Here is a 22,019-nt window from a genome sequence, read left to right on the forward strand (position 1 = left end):
CCCTTTCTTTTCTACATAATATGTTATGTTCTACATAATATGTAAATGTGATTATTAAAGCCTTTTTGGGCTGCCCTCACAGTCAAAAAGCGCTACATAAGTGAAGTCCATTTATCATTTACATATTTTGTCAAAAATGTACATGAGTGAAAAAGCAAACCAACCAGTATTAACTAAATACTTGGTTTAGTTACTCCTGGTTTACTTCCATATGGTTGTATTGTGTATACGTGTGGTGAAACAGATAATGACTCTTCAAGTACAATAAAGAAAGAAACAAGAAACAGTGTTTTCAAAAACTAAAGAGGGAGATGTGATTTTTGTGTACTTTTACTATGTGTTTTTTGGGGTTACTCTTCCAAGTAATTGTTGATCAGTGATTGTTTGGAAGATTTATTGATTGTCTGTGCACTTTAAGGTGACTGATGGCTCAAACATTCATAGGTTTATAATGTCATATTAGATAATTTTGGAAGATGACAATAGCAAGCAAAAAGACGGATTAATTCAAACCTGGAATCCCTTTATGCAATTTAGATATAAACCTAGATCTTATTTGACAACGCCATAACCTCATATGGAATGGCCTTAAGGGTGTTATGCCTTCCATATGAAATCATACGGGTTTATTTTGTTTGTTTTTTTACTTTGCATAAATACTAACTTTGCTCCTGTGTATATGAGTACATCTGCATAGGGTGACCTTGAACATGCAGGTGTACAAATCAGGTCTGATATGGTGGGAGTGGGTGGGTTCTGATTTCGTCTTGTTTGTATGTTAATAAAAAAAACAATAAATAAAGTTCTTAAAGGTAACTAACATTTCTGAGGTTAAATAATTTTACATTGCGGTGCATCTCAAAAACACACCCCAAAGTTGCAACGTGTGGCGCCAGACACTCTGCAGTGGGGGAAGAGGAGTCCCTGTCAAGAAATTAAATGCGCGAAACGTCTTGATTTATGCTGCACGCCTGTGACAAGTCACAAAAAGAGTCACAGAGCAACACAACTTGAATTGTTGAAAATATCCTCAGCGTTAATGTGACTTTTTCGCGAACCAAACTTCCCAACAAGCCTTGAGGGTTAATGTGGCTGAGCTCTACTTGACGCTCTTTCTCCCATAGGCTCTCTGGCTCCTCGAGCGTCTTCAAATATCGCGGTAGTCGCCTCCCTGATCACTACGTAATGTGCCGTGCTGCTTCTAGCGGCGCTGGTGACAGTGCTGAAAGCTGTTGGGGTGAGTTTTTTTAACCAGTTTATCAAACACCAAAACCTTCCGGAATGTATTCCTGTGGTGTGGGGAATGCCGCGGCTTCCTCTCGCCTTTTTGGTGTTGTACTGTGAGCGGGTTTTGTAGCGTTTTGTCGCGGGCAGGACTCGGGCCTGGGTGGGGGCGGCCGTGTTTTTCCTCCACATAAATCAGCCGCACGCAGCAGGGCCGGGGAGCACGAGCTAACGTAGCCGCGGCCGGCTAGCCGCATCGACTCCGGCCCGACGGTCCAATATCGCCCACACTGTCTTGCCTCAAACGCGCCTCCCTTAGCCGCAGACTTTTACATTTAATTTCATTCGTGTGTTTTACTTCACACACAAACGCCACGAAAAGCGAAAATTGACCGCGAGCGTCTGACCGCTCGTACGTAGCTTCTTTGTTGTCCCGTCCTCGTGCCGCGAACCGCTACAACGCACAAATAAATGCTTTCACTTCAGATAACGGAGCCAATTCTCTTTATCCTCACGTTTTATGTTTACTTGTTTCCTGCCATATCTGTAGTAATGGAGTGTCTTGTAGCCGCTTCGATATTAACTGTCAAACTCCGCAGGTCGGTGTTTACTTCCAATTAAATATGCAATTTAAAATGATCGCAATTGAACTTGGACGAGGTTTTTAAATTCAGTTCATTATTATATGTTGTCCTTCTATCGCCATAACATCTAGCGTTTTCTTTTTTACGTAAAGTCCGACAAAGACAACAATAATAAGTGGTTGGACTATCTTTAGACAAAAAAATGTGGAGTTTTAGTAATAACTTGACGCGAACTTTTCGAGACTGGATGCACCTACTTTGGGGTAAAACAGCCCAGAATGAGAGGACATGTTGCTGTGTTGTGATCAGGGATGTCATGAGTCTGATGTCCCCGTCACAGTGAAGTAACCCCCCGCCACCCTCCCCCCCGCCTTTAAAGCACCCGATCAGCCCAGGGGAGCTGGCTGTTTACGGCTGGAGCGTTAGCCACATGCTAATCTGCAGGTTCCGCTTGTCCACACAAGGTCACAAAGACAAAGAGAACCTCGCTTATGGGCCATCGTGTGCGTTTTATTTCAATTCGGGAGCACGTTTGATCTGAGAAATATCAGATGAGTCTCCCTCTCGGAGCTTGTGTTGTGAGCGGAGCTGGTTAGCCTGGATGCGAGGTAATGGCGCTGCGTGCCGCAGCGTGTTGGATCAGGCCTGATATCCGCTGCTCCAGCTGAGGGGAGCGGATTGACTGGAAGTCACATGCTCCTTGTTGTTCGGGCCCTGAGAACCATTGTGCTGGTTGCATATCGTCATACTTCTATTATTTGTTTTCCACGAAAAGGCAGTTTTGTTTTAACTGCTTCTCAACCGCCACCCGTTTAATAATCTCTAGAAGGTGTTAAAATATGGCCAATCGCAGTTTGAGGCCTTGTGGGTGGACTGTTTTATGTTTTTTTTCCCTCCCGTCATTTTTGCATCACTAAATGCGGTGTTTGGGGGGAGGGGGGCAGGTGAGTGAAAATAGTCTCCCTGTTTACCCAGTATAACCTTTAACACATTTCGACCCAATCCATCCGGTGACTTCTTCCTTTAAAATGCTACCAAGGTGTTAATTCTCTGGATTTTAACGTTCAATCAATAGTGATCTTAATCTCATGTGTGTAAATTATTGCTGAATCTCACCATACTCCTGTTGGAATTGGCCTTGTGGGATGTGTTGCGACACAGTTGCAGCAGAATACATATCATGTGTCCTGGGTTGGCTCGACCAGCTTGTTTTCAAAGCAGAGTATTTAGGTCAACAACACTTGCCTCTAACCTGCTAAGGAAGGTCACTTTCAAAGAAAATATGTTGCAATGCTCTCTATTCATGCCAATCACAGTCATGACTTTAAAGGATGGATAAGAGTAAAGAAATGCCTTGGCCCAAGTTGTTGCTGTAAATATCATGGCTTGAACTGATGGTATGCATGCAGACTTGTTGATCCGCGGCTCTTGCCCGCTTGTCAGCTGTCAAGCATTGTGCAGAAAACTTATTTTTATACTTGTGGAGTGACCTTAAATAATCTAGGCTTCTTCCTAAACTTTAGCCTGCTGGTGCTCTGGTTTCAATTTTTTTTAATTATTATTATCAGGCAGGTGATTAATGTCTGTGATTTCAACCCTCACACAAGTTTGCTTTTTATCCTCCAACAGTATGAAGTGAAACAGACCTGAATTTTTGTACCATCCGCAACTGCTTCAAGTTCAGATCACCACAAAGAAACTGAAGACAAACCTCCCAAAACCAAGTTGCAACACTGAAGACACGCGAGGAAAACCATCGGCTCACTTCCAGGATTTTAAAACGGCAAGAAGTAACCAAATCCTGAAACGACCAAAGAATACGCACATCAGCCCAACTGAAACGCAGAAGAAGAAACTCCTGTGCCCAAGCATATTCTGAGAAGACCCTAGCTGATCTGAAACCAGAAGTTTGTGCCTACTCAACAGCTTTGACAAAGCACACGTCCCAACGCTGCTCCTAGCCCTCCTCATCCTCACTACACCACCGACTCACCACCGGGGTGTGGAGTGGGCTGCTATCTGCTAGTTTTCCCCTCCAAAGTCCCCCATCTCTCCCTCCCTCCTCTCCTCCCTCTCTTTTTCATTGTATTTTTTTCTAAGCAGTGTTATTGCACCTGCGTATTGCCTTTTTTTTTTTTTTTTTTTTTTTCTTTGGCACTAGAGTCCCCCCTTCTTTTTTTTTTTTTTTTTACTTTATGCAACCATCTAGAATTTGTGCCAGAAACCTGTAACAAGTGTGTGTGTGTTCAACTGTATGCGTGAAGAGGTCTGCAAAAACTGCAAAGTCCTCTGGATCCTAAGAAATACAAAAAACAAGACGACGATTAAAGGTAGGTTTAGATTACAGTCCCCTTTAAAGCAAACCATGTCTGTGTCAACTGCACTTGAACTTTTTTTTTTGTTTTGTTTGTTTGTCATAGTTTGACACACAATGCAAATACTTCCCCTTTTTAAACCCGTTTAAGAACACTGATCAAATTGATGGTGGGAACCACAAGTTGTGATTGGCATTCACATCTTCCAAAGCACATTGCGTAACAATTCTGATTCATATTGGCCACATACAGTGATTTGTAGCAGCAATGAAGTGGTTGTTTTATTAGTCTGTCCTTGTTTTCTGGAGCATCCAACTGTGACAAAGTTTGGTCGCTTTCTTTTACCACCCCTTAAAACTACATCAGGATTCAAGGCATCATTTGCTTTTAAAAGGTAGCCTCTCCAGTCCAGATTACCACACTTTCAAGCTGCTGCTGTGCTTGGTAAGAAACGAACCTTGCGCTTTTGTTGCTCTTTGTACGTCGCTGCACATCTCTCCTGTGTGGAGTCAGTGCAATCCTGGGTTTAACACTTTTTATCCAGTCATTTGTAAAACTTCACCTACGCCAGCTGATCTGAACGCCTCCAGTTTAACTCGTTATACAGTTTAGTTGAATAATTAGATTTACTCCCCACACCCAACCTGCACCCTTTTCCTACTCTGTCGTTAAGTCATATCCTCGTCTTTTTTACTTTTTGCCTTTTCAACCTCCCTCCTCCGGGGGATTGAGCCCACAGCTACTTTCCTTTTTTATTTGTGACACTTGGCACACTGGCTGACCTATCTGCCTTACCCGTTATGTTTGTTCCTCTCTTCACCCTTGCAGACATCCAGCGGTGTATCATTGGGTGGTTACTTAAGAGTAGTACTTAAGAGTCAAGCAAAAAGAGGAAAGAAAAAAAAAAAAAAAACGTAATCAAGTGCTCAAGCAAGTGTGGTCCGAGTTTATGGGAAAATATGGGCAGCCCCTGGAAAGGCTTTGTTGAGTTTACCTTGCCTGCGTCGCCACCCACTGCGTTTGTTAGCGCTGACCTGAGCAGCACCTCCCCTGTCGGACTCAGCCTGTCGCCATATGGCCGATCCGTAAGTCTCACCTTCCCACCTCTTTTTCTACGTGCCCCACCCCATCGAGCACCCATCCACTCCTGCATCTCTGCTGTGAATGGCCTAACCTTTCATCCTTTCCAGGCTCCCGAGTAAAGCCTCTACCTACTTGTGTCGTTGCGAGGTGAAGGGTGCGTACTGCTGATTGGGTCAGAAATGTTTTTTGGTTTCCCCCCTTAGCTGTTGCATTTAAAAGTGCAAATACCTTAGAGAAACAAGTTGGGCCAAACCTGATCGACGATATCATTTTCTTAATTTAACTACATAACGGCTGATTTTGACACTGTCTGTCTTCAGCACTGATCTAAAATCCTCCGTTTTGTGGTGGCCGCACTGGCAGCCAAACCAAACATTCGCACACCCTGCCTGTGTCTGCGGGTGTTCGACATCCTGTTAAATCGAAGGGAACGTCAAGACTTCCTCATATGTTTTTGTGTGACGAGCTGAACACAAGAGGCTGCTCTGGGACCCCCCTCCCCCCTCATAACCCATAATCCATCATCACCCACTCTGTCCACTGTCGACGCTCCACTGTCTTTACCTGTCATTTGCACTTTTAATTTTCTTTTTAATTTTTCCATCTTCAGTAGTTCTAATGAACTTGAGTAACGTACTGCACCTAAACTTCTTCAAATTAACTGGCTCTGCTACGACGTTGATGGATGTCTTTAGTTGTTTTGCTTTCTCCGTAGCAATTCCGGTTTGAATGCTTTGTTTTCACTCGGTAGCTGCTCAGATTGCTCTGGTGGTTGTTGGGTTAAAGAGCCAATTCTAAAGGTTTTCTCTGGTATTTCTGAGGCTCGTTACAGGGTTTGGTGGTGGTGGTTGTTCTAACAAAATATCAGATTTTAATGGACCTCAAAGGACGCACATACAAATATCGAGTATTAAAACCCCGTTTACACAACAAAGTTTTCAAGTAAAAAGGCAAAGCTTTCGTCACGTTTGGGTGTCATTTTACACAACGGTGCCCAGAGCCACTGAAAACTTTTTGAGAATGACTCCCTATGTGGAACTTTTTGAAAAAAGGTGTCTCCGTGCGAATGGGGGGGAAATCGCAACCCCCTGAAAAAGCTCCAGTAATGCTGCTACTGCGCACCATGGCCAAAGTATACCGTTGTTCTGCACATGCGAATGGAGGAAATTATTGTTATCCATCTAGAGTGGCATGACTTCTAGCCCATAATTCTCCTGGGACTTGAGCGTTGTAGTTGCGTGTAGGGCTGTAACTATTGTTTTGCTAATCGATTAATCCAATTACTTTTACAATTCACTTGTTTAACAAACATTTTTGTTTAGCCTTTATTCACCCAGGTAAGTTCAGAACATATTTTCCTTAAAAAGAAATGCGGTTGTGACTTATTTAGAAAATGTCTGTAAAATTGTCCAAAAGGAACATGATTAGCTTAATGAGCAATAATTGGATACAAATATAAATTGCTGTCTCCACCATGTCTCACTTTGCAGGTCATGCATCTTTTTCTTGTGGATTCAGTATGAAATGCTCCAACACTTTAAATGACTTTCTGTAAAGTTTTAGCTCCATTTCTTAGAGTTTTCGCCAGCCACCTCTGCCATCTTGCTGAAAGCGTTGACTGTTGTGGCGCACGTGATGCAAAGCAAGGCCAACTGTTTATTGTCTGTTCTCTGCTTCTCCTGCTGTGCTGGTCAACTACAGCCACAGGTGGCTCATGACTGCCACACTGTGGTGGCTGCTAGAACAGATTGGTTGAACGTTTGAAGAAAAACCAGAAAACTGGGCTCTTAGGATTAAAAAAATTGACAATTAGTTTACAGCTATTTTAATAATCGATTAAATCAATTAGTTTCAGCCCTAGTTGAGTTACCCATAATGGCATTCCAACTTCAGTCTGCCCATGCAAATGTCCACGTACTCGCCAGTGTTGATTTTTATTGCGTGTTGTTACTGCGTATGTGAGTGGTTAAATTAAAGACAAGACAAACCAACAACACTCACTAGTAGCCCTACATGAGAACTACAGTTTTCAGCGTTTCTGCCGTGTAAACGTGAAACTTTTCTGAAACAAAAACACAATTGATGCGTTTTCACCTGTCAACATTGTCGTGTAAACGGGGCCTCAAAGAATCTGGTTCGTGACGTCAATGGGATGGTGTTTTTTTTCTTTTTAATGTAGAACAGTGCTAAAAATTATTGATACGGAAGTTATCTCAACGCTGGTCCCTTTCAAAGCTGTTGCCTCCCTCCCAACAGCACATCCCAGTCTTAGCCCCACTGTCAGAAATGGAAAGAGGCTCATCTGAACCTCCGGTGGCTCGAAACACTGGCTCCGCCACGCGGTCCACCTCCACTGGTCCCGTGGCCATCCCCCGTTCTTCCTCCATGTCTTCCCATCCCCATCCCGGGAGCAAAAAGCACAAGCGGACTCCCTTGTATCAGAGATCTGTAAGCGGGCATGTCGGATGGTGCCCTCTCTGACGGAGAGCTGTTGTTGTCATGACTTGCGCTAACAGCATGGTGTGTAGTCTGATGGGTGATGAGTTTTAACCAGTTTTTTTTCCAGTATATTTACTCGTTGGTTGGTTGAAGTGATTGGACATTTGTCTATCTGGGATCACATGATGAATCTTAAAACTCATCAGGTATTTTTGTGCCAGATCTCTTCAGTAAGTGAACTGCGACTTTTAATGCATGATGTGAAGCAGGAAGTGCTTCATGGTGTTGATCTCAAATTGTGTGTTCCCCTCTGATGAGCAGAAGGAAGGCGCTAACATAGCTTTACCTTTTTGTTTTTCCTCCAACTCCTCTGAAGTGTGCCGTACCTGCATGTTTGATGATTTATTTATTTATTTTTATTTCAAGGTTGGCATTGACACTGCATCAAACTGCTTTACAATATATTTAGTTTAGTGTTAAGCCCCTACTTGACACTAAGGTCTCTAATGCCTCCGTTCTTCCTCAGATGAGTTTTGACCCAGGCATGCTCCACAACAATGGGCACACTGCTTATGCCAACGGCACGGGGCCGGGCATCAGAGAAACTGGTGTAGTGGAGAAGCTGTTGACCTCTTATGGGTTCATCCAGTGCTCTGAACGTCAGGCCCGTCTCTTCTTCCATTGTTCCCAATACAATGGCAACCTGCAGGAGCTTAAAATAGGAGGTGAGTGGCTTTTGCACTGGTGTGAGAATAGCTGTTTGTTGTCCTTTTGCTCGCCTCGTGCTCATCTTCGTTTCTCTTTCTCTCTCTTACAGATGATGTAGAGTTTGAGGTGTCCTCTGACAGGCGCACTGGCAAACCCATAGCAGTGAAGCTGCTTAAGATAAAGCCAGAGGTGCTGCCAGAGGAGCGGATCTCGGGCCAGGTGGGGCCAGACCTGCACGCCTATCCCTTTACTGTGCTGCATGGTTATATTCATCCAGTTAAGGAACACCATTTTATTTTTGGTCATGTCGTTGTCTGTCTGCTTAACATGTATATGGCCTATTGTGTTTGTTTGGCCCGAGAACTCTTCTCAGTGCAGTGTAAACGGTGTCTGTCCCTCCCTCCCCCCCCCTATTCCTGCAACTTTCATTGGAAGTACAGTTGAAATTCAAATCGGCTTAAATTCGCTGGCATGCGTCTTTGTTGGAGGTGTTAAATGTTTGAGTAAATAGGGGCAGTATTTAGTTTTGCAGATGGCCAACTTGAATATTTCTTACATACAGCTGTTAGGAGTCGGAGCTTGTCTGCTGCACCATTAATCCAGGATAGTATAGCACATTCTATTCACTCACTGTAAATAAAATAATGTGATTCTACATGCAGCACACAGTGTGACTCCATGCTAGACACTCCTATCATGCATCAGTGGAAAGTCTTAAGTCTGTCATGCCAAAGCAACTCCAAAACCCCCAAACTCTTGATGACTAACATCGTCCCATCAGATTCCACTCATCACATGTCCACCAGTGTTTTAGTTGCGCTGTGTATTTGTAGCAAACATTCTGCCACAGACTTAAGCAGTGTGCTAATGGCATCCACCTGGAATCTCCCGCCCCTTTACTGCAGGTTGTCTCATCAATCCCATTGCACTTGGATGGAAAGTCTGCTCCTGGCCAGGTGCCCACCGGCAGTGTTTGTTATGAAAGAAATGGGGTAAGATAAGTGGCATGGATTACAGCACGCTCGCTCAACAAAATGCCAAATGTTGCTGTAATTAGAATACCCATCATCCCACATCTGAATGCTGCCTGTGCAAAATTGTCCCAATTAATCGTTCCATGCTTTGCCTGAATGAATAATCGCATCTGCTTCCGCATTATGACTCATGATAGTGTATGTCGATCACATACAACCATATGCTGCATTAAAAACTAGTGTCTGCACGTGTTAATTTTTAGTCATTTGCTGCCTCAACACGGCTAAAATGATCCATAATAGAGCCAAACAAGAGGATGCACATACATGAAGTACAGATTTCCACAAGATGTGACTGTGGTGCATTTCTCCACAGGAAGTGTTCTACCTTACCTACACCCCCGACGACGTGGAGGGCAACATGCACCTGGATACAGGAGACAAAGTCAGCTTTTATGTGGAGACCAACAAGCAGTAAGTTTTGATAGACTGCGAGTCGCATCCTAATAATGATTGCACTTGATTCTTAGGTTTGTTTTTTCCTGCTCTGATTTTAGTACTGGTGCAGTCAGCGCTCGTAATATTCAGCTGGTGAATAAAAAGCAGATGAGGTGCCAGGGCGTGGTGTGCGCTACGAAGGTAAGGTTCACCTGGAAATCATCACATCGACATTAAAGCCTTTTAAATGGTCATTTCAAATATCCGTTTGGTAAGCTACATCACAAAACGCTTTGCAGTCTTTGCAAAAATGTATAAGTTTAAATAGTCCAATTATTCTGATTTGCTGGACTTAGTGTTTCAAAAAACAAACCTTTGTTTTCCTTGCACCATCGACTTTTGACTAATATCCTTAAACAATGTAAAGGCATATCTTTTTTTATAAGTACTTATATGTGATGCATCACGTGAAGTGTAGAAACAAAAAGTAGAGATCAACTGCAATTTATTAAACCACTTGTAGCTCGCATGCTGTTTGTAGCAAGTCACAGAATCAGGGCTGTTGACTGATGTCATTTATTCAACAAGATAGTTGTTGAATGCAACAACTTTTTTACATTTCAAGGCTTTTCTGTAGTGTACAGTCTTTATCCATTAACTGTATTTAAGAGGTGTCTGATGTGTTGATGTTTTCTTGTAGGAGGCCTTTGGATTCATTGAGAGAGCAGATGTGGTGAAGGAGATCTTTTTTCACTATAGTGAGTACAAGGGTGATCTGGAGGCGCTTCAGGCCGGAGACGACGTCGAGTTCACCATCAAAGACCGAAATGTAAGTGTTCAGCTTACACCTGAACAGTCCGCACTTGTCTGGCTTTGGTAACTTCATTTTTGATGACTTTGCAATAATTAACCCTTTTTCAGGGAAAGGAGGTGGCTACTGATGTGAGGCTGCTCCCCCAAGGAACTGTCATTTTCGAAGATATTAGCATTGAGCAGTTTGAAGGGACTGTTGTCAAGGTCATCCCCAAGGTTCCCACCAAAAACCAAGCAAGTGCAACACAAACTCGGAACGACGACAAAAAAAATGTTGACAGGTTCGATATCAAGAATTTAACATCTTTTTGTCCCGTTTTCACAGAACGACCCTCTGCCTGGTCGCATCACCGCACGGATCGGTTTCGCCGATAAGGAGCTTCCGTTTGGTGAAAAGGACACAAAGTCCAAGGTGACCCTTCTGGAGGGAGACCACATCCAATTCAACATTTCCACAGATCGCAGAGATAAGCTGGAGAGGGCTACAAACATTGACATTCTCCCAGATACCTTCAACTTCACCAAGGAGACTCGTGAAATGGTGAGTTCTGCAAGTCAATTCAGGGCCTAAATTTCACTTGCGGGATTGTGGGGATTGTGCATGTTTTCGTCAATTCCCACAAATCTGTCTTTCATAGTGTAGGAACTTCCCGTGTGCTCACCCTGTAAGCGCTGTACAAAACAGTCCGTAACTCCACATTTGGTGGCAGATCTGACACAGATTTTTTTATTTTTATTTTTTAATGAAAAAACTCATTTTAAACATGGCTTCTGTGGTGGGGCAGCAGGCGAGCGTGAGGAGAGAGCACAGCAGGTCGCGTCACTGAGGGCTGTCAGCTTCTGGCGTTAAGACCGGACCACATCTTTTTATTTCTCTTCTGTGTGATTAATGACCTCTACAAATGAAGAATGCAGTTTTAAAAGCCATTGTATAATTAATTACATAGAGTGATAAAACAACTGATATTATTTTTGTATTAATAAAAAAAATCAGTTTTTGCAGATTTTGCCGTTTCATTTCATAGAAAATGTCATGTGTATAACTTGTGTAATGAAAGCTGCGTGTCATGCACACCTGGTGTAACGCGTACAACACGTAATGTACATACACGTTCAGCCCAACCCCTAAAAAAATCATGGCAACAGCCTTGAAGTGGAAGGAGATGAATAGGAGAGGGAGACAACACAGAACAAACAAAGCACGGAGAATCTCAGCAATGTATAGCAAAGTATAATGCATGGAGACAAGAAGGGACTGCCTAAAGTGAAGCTATTAAGAACACTGATGCCGCATAAGAGACAACAAAAATAAAGTTATGTATATACTTCAGAGAATGCAGAAATAAGAAACACCATTTGCCGTTTCCATCTGAGATACATTTAATAACGACACTGTTAATATCGTATCCTGCAAAACTTCAGCCTCACAAATATGTTGCTGCTTTAATTGCTGGAAAGAAGTGAAGCAGAGGAGACAAGACAGGGAGAGACTAGAGCATGAAAGTGGGAGCCACTGATGCAGCTGAGAGAGATCAACAGATCTGAGTGATCTGTTGCTCACTCGTATGAATGAGACAATGCAGAAAGTATAGTTAGGCTCATGCATAACCCCCCCCCCCCCCCCCACACACACACACACACTTTGGAAAATTAAATGCAAGCTCTGCAATTCAACCAATTTGATTTCTGTTTGTTTGATCAATTCTTGGTAAAGCAAAATGTATTTTTTTTTTTGTCTCTCCAGGGAGTGATAGCTGCAATTCGCGATGGCTTTGGTTTCATTAAGTGTGTGGACCGGGATGCCCGGATGTTCTTTCACTTCAGTGAAGTTCTGGAGGAGAGTCAGCTGCACATCTCAGATGAAGTGGAATTCACTGTTGTGCCTGTAGGTCCCGTTTATAAACCTTTCACAAAAGTATGTATTATGTTATTACTCAAGCTGGCATAGTCGTCTAAATGGTATTCCCGGAGCCGACACTAAACGGAAGATCCCCGTTGTTCCCAGGACATGCTGTCTGCTCAGAGGAACCACGCAGTGCGCATCAAGAAGCTTCCCAAAGGCACCGTGTCCTTCCACACCCAGTCTGAGCAGCGATTCATAGGAGTGATAGAGAAAGAAGTTATTTCAGCCTCCAAGAACGTCAGTCCCACCAAGGGCAAGGAAAAGGTACCACCATGCACACATTTAAAAAAATAAAAAATAAAATCTGCCAGTGCTTTTTAACCGGTAGATTTCCAGGCCAGCTCTCCTCACCGATCTCTCCGTCTACTGTTTTAGTTCTAATGTTGGTCTTTGCTTTTTCCTTCAATGACCTCCACCTGTTCATGCTCCTTGTTGGTTAGAAAAAAGACAAGGTAGGCCTGAGACCCTCTGCATGAAGCCACGAGTCCTATCTCGCATACAGCGATCCCTGGCAAACGGCAGACATGCCGTGCACCACTACTCTGTTTAACTAACAGTCTCAATAACATCGAGTTCATTTGTACATGTTAGAGGACAAATCTAAAGGTCACGAGTTGACGAATTGTTGGCAAGCCTTGCCATCTAATCAGTTTGTTTTGTCTTATCTTCCAAGGGTAAAGTTGTAGAAAAGGTCAGTGTTTGCAAGCCTCGGGGCCACCGACTGCCTTTTTAACTCTTTAGGTGCCAGCATGGTATTTGATCATCAATTGACATAGAAATAAAATCAAACTCATAACTGATAAACGGTAGGGCTGCACAATTAAACTCCCAGCCGGCCCCTTGCTTGTGGGGAAGATCCCTTTAAAGGCTGCAGGATATATTGTAGGAGCATCGTGACAATTCCTTGTACAATAGTCTCATTGCTGCAGATGTGTTGTGAACTGAAGCGAATCGGCTCGGTGTCACAGCCGAGATGCGACTCCTCAAAGCAAGTTCACACAGGACGAGGGATCGTCTTCACAAAGCAGAACAGGCAGATTTATAAGACATCGTGCAGGTATGAGCTCAGTCTGTCACTGCTCACCTGTGGCAGCCAGTAGAAAAGACCACTTTTAATTTAAACAGTGATCAGACTGACAGCAGTAGACTTATTCAGCCATATTCTACAAAAGTTCTTCCACAACATTACCACAGTATTTTAAAAAACTTTTGGGGGTGGAGGCGGGGGTCGTTTAATTTTCCTCATCTGACAAAATATTTAACGTTTTTTAATTATATCTATCTATCTCTCTATCTGCCCTTCTTTAAATCCTAGTTTGTCTTCAGCCATTTTTTCCCTCTCTTGCTTCATGGTCTCTAAATTGTTGAATATTTTGCTGTTATGATTTGGCCTTACTGAAGGGTCCCGACAGGTTGTTATGCATAACTCGCTCACTCATTTCTCATTTGTACGGTTTTTCCCGGTTGACATGTCGATAGTGATCAGAATCGAGCGTTGAAATGAGCTCAAACCAACAATAGTTTCCAGTTGTGATGTTTTGTAGGGTAATTATGCAGCCCTATGTTGTAAGCTGTTGCAGTAGATTAGCGTAACGCTAACCAACTCGGCTGCTTCAGATTGATGCATTGTGCACACTGATGCTTGTTGGTCGATTGCTCACCATCTTCTAATACACTACACTCTCATCAGGTTGAGTTTAAGCTCTTAAGCGTGATTTCCAGACAGTTTTAACACTGCGCCGCTTGCCTTCTGTTTATGCTCCGCTGGATGAAGAACCTGTAATATTAAAAAAAAAAAGATAATAATTCAGATCTGTTTTGTTTGTGCCTCTTTAGGAAGCTGAGGAAGGTGTAATTGCATATGAAGACTGTGGTGTGAAGCTCACCGTGCCGTACCATGCCAAAGACCTGGAGTCAGGGCACCCACAGGTCGGAGACAAGGTAACGACTGGAATTATACTACATAGATACTCTTTGTGAGCAGTAAGGCAAAATAATGTAACATGGAATTAAATTCTCGGAGTGTTTGAGTTGCATGTGCACTCAGTAATCTCTTCGGCCTCTAGGTTGAGTTCTCAATCAACGAAGTGAAGCGAACCGGCCTGCAGAGCGCCGTGTCCATCCGGGTTGTCAACCGCAATGCCTCTAACGCCAAGAGACTGCATGGATTCATCGCCACGCTGAAGGATAACTTTGGCTTCATCGAGACGGCAAATCACGACCAGGAAATTTTCTTTCATTACAGGTAGAGGATTAACGTTTGATTTCAAGCCTTGTTCGAAGCTCTGTGGTGTCCAGGCTGAAATGCGTTTCTGTTTCTGTCGTCAGTGAAATGTGTGGAGACCTGGACAACCTAGAGCTGGGCGACACAGTGGAGTACACACTCTCCAAGGGAAAAGGAAATAAAGTCAGCGCTGAAAAAGTGACCAAGGTGGCTGCAGGTATGAGAAGTTTTAATCCAGCCTCTGTGACGACTGTCGACACGTGGCAGACGTTTTAAACCGAGCCGTGTTCCACTTTCAGTCAACGGCATCGGTGAAGATGTCAGCACGTCAGCGATGATGGGGAAAGTCATCCGTCCCATACGCAGCGTGGATCCCTCCCAGACAGAATATCAAGGTCTCATTGAAGTCTCGGAGGAAGGTGGGTGTGACGGGGCTTTGAGCTTAAACTTTCAAATAGGCCCTTTGATTTTGAAAAAATTGTAATCTTCTCTGCTTCCTCTTGCAGCAGGAACTAAAGGAAAAACGTATCCCTTTGGGATCATGGGCATGTCGAACAAGGGAGACTGTCTGCAGAAAGGTGAACTGGTGAAGTTCCAGATTTGCACAATAACCCAGACTGGACAGAAGATGGCCTGTAACGTCGTCCCTCAGCGTCGAGCCTTGGTGGAATGTGTCAAAGACCAGGTAGCGTTGGGTTACATAAACCTTACTCGCTGCAGCCGTGAACTGTGGTTTAATCCGGACATTTGTCCCCCCTTCAGTTCGGCTTCATCACATACGAAGTGGGAGAGAGCAAGAAGCTGTTCTTCCACGTCAAAGAGGTGCAGGACGGCCTGGAGCTTCAGACCGGGGATGAGGTGGAGTTCTCGGTTGTCCTCAATCAACGCACAGGAAAATGCAGTGCCTGCAACGTACGCCGAGTCAGGTGAGATCGAAATCCGTGGAGCGAATTTCTCTGATTTTAAATCCCCCGAGAAGCTAAGAGCAAAAACGGTTTCCTAAACCTGGGAAAGGTTATGAATATATTTTTTTATTCTTACTGACTCAACTACCCAATTGTTCATAAATATTGATGCTTTTTAGTGGTTTAAATTTCCCTTTGCCCCCATAATATCTAATAGGAATACAGTGATACTTGCTGCTCATTTTAGTAAGCAAATAACTAAAAGCTCATTGTTTTATAACATTTCTGTAAAATACTTTGCATCTTTCTGCATCACATTTTGAAGTGAAAACTCTAAACCGTGTGTTTTGTGTCCGTTTACACGACATCGGTGGTCGGAGCTACTGAAAATGCAACTTTATGAAAACTGATTCCAGGGGGGAACTTTTCGAAAAACTCTGTGGAAACGGAAAGCGTATCTTTCTGAAAACTTCACTTCGGTGTAGACTACAGAAATACACACCACGGCCTTAACAAACAGTTGTTCTGCACATATGTGAGTAGGTGGACCATAACAGCGTTTGGCTCCAGAGAGTCGTGGCTCTCTGTCTATAGTCTCATAAGACTTGGTAGTTTTATAATTCAGTCAGCGTAATGGAGATCCAACCTCGTCATCTGTTCCCACGGATGTCCGTGTATTCGCCATTGTTAATGTTTAGAGCATATTATTCTCTCCGCACGTGTGTGGTTTCATTGCAAAAACAAACGGCGCCAGCTTGTGGACCAACATGCTCACTACAGTTTTCAAGTTCTCTGCCGTTTCCATTTAATGAATTAGAAGTTTCTCTTGAAATGCTGTCCTGTGTGAAATAACCACTGGTTCTGTACGAGGCATCGCAGAGGGATGGAAAGCTGATGTTTTTACTGGTGTGTCACAGCGAGGGGCCTAAACCCGTGGCGACGCCGCGCCCGGACCGCCTGGTGAACCGGCTGAAGAGCATCACTCTTGATGACTCCAGCGCTCCTCGCCTGGTCATCGTGAGGCAGCCTCGTGGTCCTGACAATTCAAAGGTACCATGAACATATGAAGTGCCACACTTCTGTCATTGGTTTTTCAAAATGTGGGAAGCATTGCAATCTTGTATAACGTTTGAGCATCCAGTAATATTGGCGCTCTCCTCTGCAGGGCTTTAACGTGGAGCGCAAGACCCGCCAGCCTGGTGTCATCGACTGAGCAATACGGCGCCTGCCCCATGTGGTGTTGTGGGATGCTGTCCCCAAGAGCAACAGCAGGGGGGGATAAGGGAATTTGATTTGACACATGCTTGTACACAAACTCATCCACACAAAAGCCCCCCCCCCCCTTAACAAATAAAACATACGCACACATACAGTAATCGGCATGTGTAATCTTTGTCCCCATCGATACCAGGGAACATTTCTTATTGCGCAGTTCCCTGCCTCCCGTGTATGCTGTACTTGACGCGGCGCTCCACCCTGCAGCGCATATGGGGGTCTCTGAGTGTGTGCGTGATGTATCTTAGAAGTGATTAGTGTGTAACGGAGGTGTTTGTCTGAGGGCGTGCTCCCTCCAAATCAGAGTGACGGCTGTGTGGCTGTCCGTGTCCTGACCTGTTTTGTTTTTGTTGTTTGTTTTTTTTGTTTTTTTTCCCCAATTTGCTTCGTCTGGAATTCTGCACCTGTACTCTGTCCCGTAGTCAGACTGGGTGAATGAGTGCGACTCTTGGCATGTCTTGAAACCTCCTGCTTCGGTTTTCTTTTCCTTCCTCATACTTTTGCTCCCTTTACACCCCCCCCTCTGGAAACTTAAGTGTTTTCATTACAGTTTCCTCTACTGTATGCTTTCCTACAAAACGCATAAAGCAAAGTTCCCTCCATAAGGAGGATCATATTTCTCATATGTGCGAGCTTAAACTGAGGATTCTTCTCTGCTCGGTTTTTTTGAGCAGTTTTAAAATGCTTTATTGAAGAGCTGAAGTGAAAGCATGGTGTGTGTGTGTGTCTCGGTGTGTGTGTGTGTGTGTGTGTGTGTGAGAGATGTATGTGTATGTCAAAGTGGTTGGTCTAATGGGGATTTACATTTACCAATATGGAGCCTTTAGATGCCTTTTCGGTATTCACATGCTCCACTTAAGCAATTATTTTTCCAGGTGCAGAATTCCTTGTGGCATCTTATATCTGCAGTTCTTTTATACTATTCGTTTTGTTTTATTTTTTCTTGCACATATTGCTTTTTTTTTGTTCATCAAAACTCAATCTGCTAATATTGAATTAAGAATAAGGTGCCTAAAAATGAAAAGGAAATAAAAAAAATATAAAAAATAAAAAATTAGATGTATCCTCTGTTCCCAGCCTACCGCCAAAATATTCAGAACAATCTTAGGGTGGCTTTCTTTTTTTAGTAGAAATAATACTGATATGCATCCCAAACCTGTGGGTTGAACTATACTGTATGTAATGTGTGCTTTTTTTTTTTCTTAGTGAAAGTTCAAACTTCAGATTATAAAAAAGAAAAAAAAAATTTAACTTAAAGGAGAAGAGGAAAGTATTAAATTGAGTTTAAAATAATGATAAAAAAAGAAAAAATAAACCGCATAAAGAAGTTCGGGCTCAATTCTTGTGCTCTGGAGAGGAGGTGGGTGGGCTGTCGTGCCTCTGCACATTAAGTTACAGTCAAATGTTAATTTCTTTGGAGATCACCGGGTTTCAGTTGAACCACCTACAGAGGTTCTCATGTACTTTTGTTAATGGTCTTGAATGAAACAATTAAAGTTTTATGAAAATTACAAACAAGTCGTTGCCTCATTTCAAAGTTTGCTTTATTTACAGTTTAACTGAGAATTGCTGGACAGGAGCAGTGGTTATAAGCAACAGCTGTTTTTTTTTTTCTTTTTTTTTTTTTAAATGAGTTTCATACAAAGCAAGGACCGTTCTTTCAAGAGATTTTTACAGGATTAATGAAAAGTATCCCGCAACGTCTGCTTAAATTGCAAAGTTGAATCATTGAAGTTTTATAAGGGGAGAGAGACTTGGAAAACATTTTTTTGTTCTTCTCATATATGTTCTGTATCCATTCATCCATCTTATTCGGTAATTGCAGCTGTCGGGCAGCTCTACAGGTAACTTTCGGTGAAGCACAGGGATAACATACGAACTCCACAGGGAAAGGAAAGGCATAGGAGGGCTTCCCACCATGCCACTATGTGGCACCATATTTCCAATCGGTATCGGTGAGTCCTACTCGTTCTAAACTTTGGTACTTCCCAGATATATAGTGAGTTCAGAGCGATGAACGACCTTCTTAGCCTGCGACTGAGCGCTCTGGGCCTCTGACCAGCGCGTCCACCACTCCCTCAGCTCCGTGGGTCCCGTGGGCCGTCGCTCCTTTGTCTGGCTGGGAGTTCCTAGAGCGTGAGGAGCGCTGAAATCCCCTCTGGGCAGGAATGTCCTGTTTACATTTGCGCCCCCCTCGGGATCCGATTGTTGCAGGTTTTTATCCTCGGGTGAAACAGCCGAAATCTCAGCCGGAATGTTTGCACCATCTTCCGAATCCATCTCGAAATCGTCCCGGGTAACATTTAGACCAGCAAAGAGATCGAACCCTTGTATCTTGTGCTTGTACTCCTCCACTTTCATCTTGCACGCCACGGCCTTCGCTCTCATCTCGAGGAACTGACACTGCAAATCGTTCTCATAACCTTCCTCCGCCTTGACTTCGTTTTCCCAAAACTGTATCTGCTCCGTCTCCTCCGCTGCCCTCTCCCCAGCTTCTTGCTCGCCTCGCCTCGCCCTCTGGTTTTCCTCCAGTTCTGAGATCTCTCTGTCGACTTGTGCGATCTGAGACTGTAAGTTCTGCAAACACATGAGCTGACATATTATAGTCTCTCGAAGTTGATTCTTCTCCGCTTCGGTCGCATCGCTGCTGAAACTGTGAAGCTCAGATGTTGTCTCCGGACTTTTCCGGGAGTGTTTGGTCTCTTTGCTCCGGGTTTGACTGCCAATGCAACAAGACGTCTGATGGTCCAAGTCTGACTTCGCACTCTTCTGACCCCTGGTTTTGCCCCTGCTGCTTCGGCCTGCATTGTCCTTGCCTGCGGTGAGATGAACGTCCAGAGAGATGCGATTCTTTTTGTCCGCCTTCTTACCGCTGTCCTTATCGGAGGCAGTACTGTAAACCTTGCCTTTACCAAGACTCTCCAGCCACTCCCAGGCCTCCTCCATCAGCGTCAGAGATTTCCTTTTAGGCCTTTTCAGGTCCTCCTGCTTCTGCTCAACCTCTCTTGTGCAGGACAACGGCGGCAAGCTTTGCCGATGCAAACTTAGTGAACCGCTGCTACGCCGCATCCTACCACCAGCGTCTTTTCTCCTCAGCGGCGGGCAGGCTTGGTATCTTCCAACTTTGGCTCTGCTCATTTCTTCCCAGGCAGAAGGGCCATTGTGGAACAGGATGAGCTGGACCTCCTTGGCCTGCTCACCGTATCTCTCCAGGGTCTCCAGAAGGCGTTCATCGGGCGTCATGCAACGCTCAAAGTCCTTAAATTTCTCCCGTAGGTTGTAGCGTCCAGGTTGACCTAGAGAGCAGGGTCACAGTACAGTTTTTCCCTGTTCAACATGTGATAATACCTCAACTGTATTACTTAGAACATGCGTACGTACCCAGGGCTTGAGCCAATGCCAGAACCACCTCTTGGCACGTTGTTTCCTGCGTCACACCACAAACCACACGAGGAATACCGTCCACTGACACCTTCACCTCCATCGTGCTCCGTCCCTGCTCACATTCAAATGCTGTGGAGCTGCTGCTGCTTCTGCTGCTGCTGCTGTGAGGGGAAGTGGTGGAGACAGCTAAATGAGCCTCATTAACATTCACCGTAATCTGTCTGCCCATCATGTGCTGGTCAAGCTTCAGGGCAAGAAAAGTGAGTCACAACATACATGATGAAAGAATGACTGAAAAGACACTTTTACAGACATCTACTGTTAAAGAAACGGCAAAGATGATGTGAAGAGCCTACCTTAGTGGACGTGTTGTCCGTATTACGGATGAGTGGATGTGTCGGGGCGGTGAATGTTGTGTTTGGGAGGGACAGTCGAGCAATTATGACCAATTAAAATTCCTGAAAGCCCGTACCACTGCAGCCACTGGTCTTGTGTAATTTCCATATAAAACACACACAGAAAGTCACATATTTTGGATGTTCAGTTTTTTGGACAGTGAAGTGTGACTGTCTAAAGTTATACTTATTATACAAGTACAAAAAAAGGTAGATAACAAGTAAGCGGATTTTGTTGTCTTAATGTGGTGGTTGAATTTGAGGTCTGAGTCCATAATTACGTCCACATTTCTGGCTTGATTTGACATCCTGAATGACATGGAATCAAGATGAGTGCTGACTTTTAACTTTTCCTCTTTGAGGCCAAAAACAATGACCTCAATTTTTTCTGGATTAAGTTGTAAACAGTTCAGACTCATCCACTCGTTAATTTCATTTATGAACTTACTCAGCAGGTATCCGGAGCTGTAATCGTTCACTGACACCAAGTATTGAGCTGCGTGTCATCTGCACACTTCTGATAGATGTAATGTTCCATGATCTGAGCAATCGGAGCATGTGGACGTTAAATTAAAGAGGCCCAAGGATGAAGCCTTGAGGAACCCCACAAGTGATTTTCATAAGCTCAGTTTCATAATGATTTATCAACACAGAATAGTTGCACTCTTGGAAGTACGACTCAGAACAAACTTAGTGCAGTGCCAGAAATTTCCAATCATTTTTCATGTCTGTCCAGCGGGATGTTGTGGTCAAATGTGTCGAAAGCAGCACAAAGATCCAGCAACACTAAAACTGAAACTGCAGGTGCTACTTATGACCTAAATCCAGACTGGAAAACATTAAAGTAATTGTTTTGTGGCTTCAAAGCATTACGTTGCCTTTTCAATAATGTTTCTCAGGAAAAGAAAGTTTGATATGAACATGTAAATATTAATTACTGATGTGTCCAAATTGCTCTTTTTATAATTAGGTTTGATGACTGCTGTCTTTAGAGCTTTTGGAAATATACCTGTGTAAAAAAGCTGTTGTTGGTTAGAGCTGCACAGTCTAAGCGGTGACGATGTGCCTGAATAGATAGAATATTTCTGTGCGGAGGCGCAGAAGTTTCAGTCTAATAATGCCTGAAGTCCACAGGCTCACTGACACTGACTCTCACTCTGAACTGTGTCATTTTTTTGGGGTGAAATGGGATGAAAATCATTGCAAGCTGAGTCAGATAACAGCTCGGCAGGGACTGATGCTGAGGGATTAGTCGGTCTGTCCACAACACTAAACAAAGTACGAGCATTATTACTGTGCTTGGTGATCATCTCAGAGAAGAAAGATTGTCTGGCCCTTTTTACTTCTAAGTTATA

General features: G+C 43.7%; 2 protein-coding genes across 21 annotated transcripts; one reads left to right on the forward strand and one right to left on the reverse strand.

Annotated features, from left to right (window-relative positions):
- Positions 1-1,169: 1,169 nt before the first annotated feature.
- Positions 1,170-17,011, forward strand: csde1 (cold shock domain containing E1, RNA-binding). 19 transcript variants are annotated; one of them, XM_080470075.1, is made up of 22 exons: positions 1,170-1,237; positions 3,438-4,138; positions 4,952-5,208; positions 7,463-7,654; positions 8,172-8,370; positions 8,463-8,629; positions 9,259-9,345; positions 9,704-9,801; positions 9,885-9,966; positions 10,466-10,594; positions 10,687-10,812; positions 10,904-11,119; positions 12,323-12,493; positions 12,584-12,745; positions 14,318-14,422; positions 14,548-14,726; positions 14,810-14,922; positions 15,005-15,124; positions 15,212-15,390; positions 15,468-15,631; positions 16,528-16,660; positions 16,776-17,011. In XM_080470075.1, exons 3-22 carry the CDS (start codon positions 5,083-5,085, stop codon positions 16,821-16,823), a joined length of 2,796 nt encoding a protein of 931 aa, XP_080326201.1. In that variant the 5' UTR covers positions 1,170-1,237; positions 3,438-4,138; positions 4,952-5,082; the 3' UTR covers positions 16,824-17,011. The 19 variants fall into 19 exon arrangements, with proteins under 19 accessions (XP_080326201.1, XP_080326212.1, XP_080326213.1 ...); XM_080470086.1 differs by having other exon boundaries at positions 15,215-15,390; XM_080470087.1 differs by having other exon boundaries at positions 12,323-12,463.
- Positions 17,012-18,411: 1,400 nt separating this feature from the next.
- On the reverse strand, positions 18,412-20,757 carry rassf11 (Ras association domain family member 11). 2 transcript variants are annotated; one of them, XM_080470103.1, is made up of 3 exons: positions 20,626-20,757; positions 20,267-20,430; positions 18,412-20,181 (listed from the first exon to the last, which is right to left on the reverse strand). In XM_080470103.1, the coding sequence occupies exons 2-3, from the start codon at positions 20,367-20,369 to the stop codon at positions 18,857-18,859; spliced, it is 1,428 nt and encodes a 475-aa protein (XP_080326229.1). In that variant the 5' UTR covers positions 20,370-20,430; positions 20,626-20,757; the 3' UTR covers positions 18,412-18,856. The 2 variants fall into 2 exon arrangements, with proteins under 2 accessions (XP_080326229.1, XP_080326230.1); XM_080470104.1 differs by having other exon boundaries at positions 20,267-20,632.
- Positions 20,758-22,019: the final 1,262 nt, after the last annotated feature.

This window comes from Lipophrys pholis (genome assembly GCF_963383615.2).
Source record: "Lipophrys pholis genome assembly, chromosome: 8".
NCBI lineage: Eukaryota > Metazoa > Chordata > Actinopteri > Blenniiformes > Blenniidae > Lipophrys > Lipophrys pholis.

Excerpts from the sequence above, each read along its gene's own strand:
- csde1 (XM_080470075.1), top strand. The coding sequence starts at position 5,083 with ATGGGCAGCCCCTGGAAAGGCTTTGTTGAGTTTACCTTGCCTGCGTCG. Across the intron at positions 9,802-9,884 it reads TATGTGGAGACCAACAAGCA|TACTGGTGCAGTCAGCGCTC; the intron begins GTAAGTTTTGAT and ends CTCTGATTTTAG. Across the intron at positions 14,727-14,809 it reads GAAATTTTCTTTCATTACAG|TGAAATGTGTGGAGACCTGG; the intron begins GTAGAGGATTAA and ends TTCTGTCGTCAG.
- rassf11 (XM_080470104.1), bottom strand. The coding sequence starts at position 20,501 with ATGATGGGCAGACAGATTACGGTGAATGTTAATGAGGCTCATTTAGCT. Across the intron at positions 20,182-20,266 it reads GGCATTGGCTCAAGCCCTGG|GTCAACCTGGACGCTACAAC; the intron begins GTACGTACGCAT and ends CCTGCTCTCTAG.